Source organism: Nestor notabilis, unplaced genomic scaffold (genome assembly GCF_000696875.1).
Source record: "Nestor notabilis isolate BGI_N333 unplaced genomic scaffold, ASM69687v1 scaffold17763, whole genome shotgun sequence".
NCBI classification, from domain to species: Eukaryota; Metazoa; Chordata; class Aves; order Psittaciformes; family Psittacidae; genus Nestor; species Nestor notabilis.
Window position 1 is genome coordinate 2,091 of NW_009923495.1, and position 4,408 is coordinate 6,498.

Genomic DNA, 4,408 nt, shown 5'->3' on the forward strand with positions numbered 1-4,408 from the left:
CCCCACCACAGGGCACGGACTCCCTTTGGGGTGGGGGGGTCTCCACAGTAAGGGAGCAGTGCTGCCCCTGTCCCCTCACCCCCCAAGTGCCACCAAGCCTGGCCACAGCATCGCACTCTCCCCCCAGGCCACCTCACAGAACGGCACCACCTATATGTACATATATACGAAAACCCCCAAACACGAGGTATATAAAAATTCAACGCGGGGACTCCCCCATACGAACAGTTCAAGGAACCCACTAAAGGGAGGGCAGCAGATGGGCCACGAAACGTGCACCCCCCGAAACTCCCCTTCCCTCCCTGGCACAGGACGGGGACAGCCCAGACAAGGGAACCCTGCAGGGCACAGCTCAGACACAGCCAAGAGGAGAAGGGGGCACAGGGCTGGGGGCCAGCCAGAGCAGACCAGGGCCCCCAACCTCCACAACGCAGCAGACCAGTGGGGAGGTACCAGACAGGACAAATAAACAAACAGATGGCTGAGGGATGAGGCAGAGCAAGGGGGACTCCCATGGCCCCACTCCCACTCTACGCCAGCTCCCAGCCCCAGGTGGATGTCAGGGACATCAGGCCAGGCTGGCACTGCCCATGGATGACGAGAGAGGGGAGCCTGGCACACCCCAAGCCCTCGGCACAGCAGCAGCAGGGACAGGACACCAGCTAGAGAGGATATCCAGGCCAGTGTGAAGCCCTGCAGCTCTGTGGGGGGAGGCTTCTTCCCCACAGGAGCGAAAGGGATGTCCAAAAGGACCTTCTCCCATATTCCCAGCCAGCCTAGGGATGCTCCCACTGGGTGCGCGCCACCAGTAGCAGGGGTTCTGGGTGCTCCCTGCAAAGCCCCCAGGTGGGTTTCTCCAGCAGCTTTATCCTTGAGGGTGGCACAGGTGCCCCTTCCCTTGCCTCACTGCTGCGGTCTCAGTCCTTCTCCTGTGCCAGGCTCTCCTCCGTGATGCCCTGGGCCGCAAGCTCAGCCAGGACATTGTCCAGGTAGTTGATGTCCGGGTAGCCGTGGCCAGTGAGGTTGGAGCCAAACTCTGTCTTGTGGTGGATCTCGTTCCAGATCACCGTGTCTGACTCGCCTGTGGTGCTGGAGGTCCCAATGGCAAAGATCAAGCGCCGGTCCCAGGCTACCAGCAGCAACTTCAGTACCTGTGGAGGGGAGAGTTGGGGCAGGCAGCAAGGCAAACGCTGTGCAGGGAGCACCCACTTCTGCTCAGGGCACGCCTCATCATCCTAGTAGACCCTGGCAATGTGGACAACCCACAGCCAAGCCCTCCAGGGAACCTAGAATCCCAGCACAGGGTCCTACCCCAACCGGAACAGTGGACCAGGCTGCAGAGTTCCCCCAGCACACAGGAACATCACTGGGCTCCTGCAGGGCATGCTGGGTGGGCTGTGGGGAAAACCTCCACCCAAATTTGCCTACATAAGCCCTATCTACTTTTCCCCATGCTCCAAATAGCTGCTCGCTCCCTCTCCCCCTTGATACGCCCTTGAGTGAGCCCTGGCTCGGGCCCTGGTTGCCCTTTACCTTCCTGCCCTTCTCGCTGTCCGGCAGGTAGCAGTGCCGGGGGAAGCCACGGGCGGTGAAGCTCTTCCCAGGGTTTGGGTGCTCCGGTCCCTGCAGCATGTGAATTGGAAGAACAAAACCCTTCTGGAGCTCAGAAGGATGCTCTCAGCAAAAGGCAACCCCCAGCCTCAGTGGATGCAGAGCTGCTTGCTGCTGTGCTGGGTGGACATGCTCCAGCACAGTGATCCTAAACACCACCGCCTAATCCCATGCCACTAAGCAGACAGGGCCAACACTTCCATGCAGATGTACCCCAGACTTCCCACAACATCCTTACAGATATGCAGCTCCTGAGACATCATTGAACCCAGAGCCCCGAGCCAAGGGCCACCAGTTCCCACAGGGGAACATACAAGTACCCCACTGGGCACGGGGCCGGGACGCACCTGCACCCCCGGGGGAATATTGTAGATGATGCGGATGGTTTTGCAGTCAGAGTGGCCAGGCAGCGCATGAGGGATAATGTGATACTCCATCTTCCCTGGGGGCTGTGTCCCCGTCTTCACCCCATAGATGGTTTTGCAGGTGGGACACTGCAGGCTTCCGTCCTGAGTGCAGAAGAGGGGAACATAATGAAACCAGTATCCCCCAGCAATGAGCCAGACTGGACACTTCATCCCTGAGCAGCACAGGCTGCTGGTTTCATCATGAAATCAGTAATTTCAAAAGCACTTGGGAAGCAGGGGTGGGGCTGGGAGAAATTTGCTCCAATGACCTGACTTTAACCAACCCCCACGGTCTGTGTTTCTCTTCCTCACCAGTTTCACAGCCCTTGCTACTTTCCTTACCTCTGTCTTGGGTTTTTTACATTTTTGTTTCAAAGATGAAAAGATAACAAACATTTCAACCACTCCAAACCACGTGAAATGCATTAATGCATTTTCCTTGGGATGTCAAGCACAAGGCCATTTGCAGGGGGCTCAGGAAAGCCCAGCAGTGGCTGGAAAAGCACCGCCTGGCACCAGATGCCAGGTAGCCCTGCTCAAGCATGCAGAGATCAAAGTTCACCCCTACTAAGCCAGGGAAGGAAAGCAGGGACATAAAACTCGGCACAGTGGAGTAAAACACCCGTATGACCCTGGTCTGTGATTGAACGGTCCTGAAGTGCTGCTGCTGCTGCTAAAGATTAAACTCCCGGTCAGAGCCCTCCAGCACACCGGGACCTGAGCACCGTCCCGCTGAGGGCAGGTGGAGCTCAGCACAGCCACCAAGTGGGGCCGCAGCCTCGCACCTTGTTGCCATTGTTGTACATGGCGACCAGGCAGTGGAGGTGGAAGACATGGCCGCATTTCACCAGCTTCCCCACCAGGTCAGGCTTGACAGCTGTTTGGGGCCCCTTGTAGCCAGAGGGTGCGGAGAGGCGCTCCATGCAGATGGTGCAGTCCTGCATGGAAGAGGAGGAGAGGGGTCAGAAGGACGGATGCAGCCAGAGCCTCACCGAGGCCACGGGGCTGATGAGCTGCCCAGCTCTTGCCCAGGGACCAGCACCCACCCCTGGGCCACTGCAGGGGCCGGCCGACACGTGCGTGCAGCACAAAGCCCCTCTTCAGATGGGGAGAGGGATAGGGCAGAGTCACAGGGGGCAGTGGGAGACCCCTGCATGGTGCGGAGGCATCGCCCATGTCTCCAGTTGCTCCTCCCAGGGCAAAGCACCCCAGCACAGCCCTTGCTGCTCGCACCTCATCCGGCGGATGCCGCACCTTCTGCAGGTATTTTTTCAGTACTTCCTCTGGAGTTTTACCTGCAGGAGAGCAAGAGTCAGAGGGGCTGGACAGCAGTGTGGGGGAAACCCACTGCTGTGGGCAGCGGGAGGGGATGGGGGATAGGGGAACCAAGTTCCCCAAGTAACTTGGCAGGACAGGAGCCAAGTGCACAAGCCCCTCTTACCCTTCTTGGCCTGTTTCTTGGTGGTCTTGCGGCAGGAGTGGGAGATGCCAGGGATGGACTGGATCTCGCTCTTGCTGACAGGCGGGGGGTGCAGCACCAGCTTGGGGGGCCGCGTCAGGCAGACGGGCAGCCCGGCCGCACTCATTAGGATCCCCGTGATCCCTGGGTGAGGGGGTTCGAAACAGCACTGAGGACCCAACAGAACCCACAACCACAGCTGTTCCCCTCAAAAACCACCCTGCTGGGGCTGACTTCCCCCTGGGAAGGGGGACCAGTCACCCCACCCTCACCTGCCAATGCTGGGTTGACAGGGCTGGAGCCAGTGAGGTTCTTCACAGGGACAGTGGGGACCCTACAAGGAGCCAGCAGAGAGCATGTCAGGGCCGGCGGCAGGCACCCACAGCCCTGCAGGCCCCAGGGCCAGACAATAGTTGCCTGAGCAACTGCACAGGCCCCGGCTGGAAATAGAGAATCCCCCGAAGGGGCGACATGCCCCCCCTGCCCCACCGCCGCCTTTTCTCTCACTCTTTAGAAACCCTGCCTGCGCCTCCATTCACAGCCCCTTTTTGTCACTGCTCCCTGGGCCGGGCTGTTGGGTTTTCAAAAAAAATGGCCACATTGCTGCCACAGCTCTTCCCCCCCCCACTCCCCCCTCCTTAGGGCTCTCTTCCATGGGAAAGTTTCCCAGGTCAGGAGTGGAGGGAAGGGGGAGGATGGAGAGGGAGAGAAAAGGGGCCAGGCTGCGACAGAAGGCTCATGGCAGAGCTAGACAAAGGAGAGAAAAAGGCTCATTAAATGCCCACCCCCTCGAAAAAAATTGTCTTCGGAAGGTGGGGGTCTGGAGGGACCCCTTCTCATGGGACCTGAATGGCTTTTCTTTGGGCCTTTTGCAGTCCCCCACTCATCCCCTGCCACCAAGAGAAAGAGCAGCCTCAGCCTCCTCATTGAG

General features: G+C 59.2%; 1 protein-coding gene across 1 annotated transcript in view; it reads right to left on the minus strand.

Moving 5' to 3' along the window:
• Positions 1-917: 917 nt before the first annotated feature.
• LOC104403881 (E3 ubiquitin-protein ligase DTX4) overlaps positions 918-4,408 on the minus strand; it is a gene marked incomplete at its 5' end in the record, with an annotated part of 3,878 nt that continues 387 nt past the window's right edge. The window contains 7 exons of the mRNA XM_010012165.1: positions 918-1,151; positions 1,534-1,623; positions 1,959-2,120; positions 2,804-2,956; positions 3,252-3,313; positions 3,460-3,621; positions 3,750-3,811. Coding sequence (XP_010010467.1) covers positions 918-1,151; positions 1,534-1,623; positions 1,959-2,120; positions 2,804-2,956; positions 3,252-3,313; positions 3,460-3,621; positions 3,750-3,811 — 925 coding nt within the window. The remainder of the gene's footprint in view (positions 1,152-1,533; positions 1,624-1,958; positions 2,121-2,803; positions 2,957-3,251; positions 3,314-3,459; positions 3,622-3,749; positions 3,812-4,408) is intronic.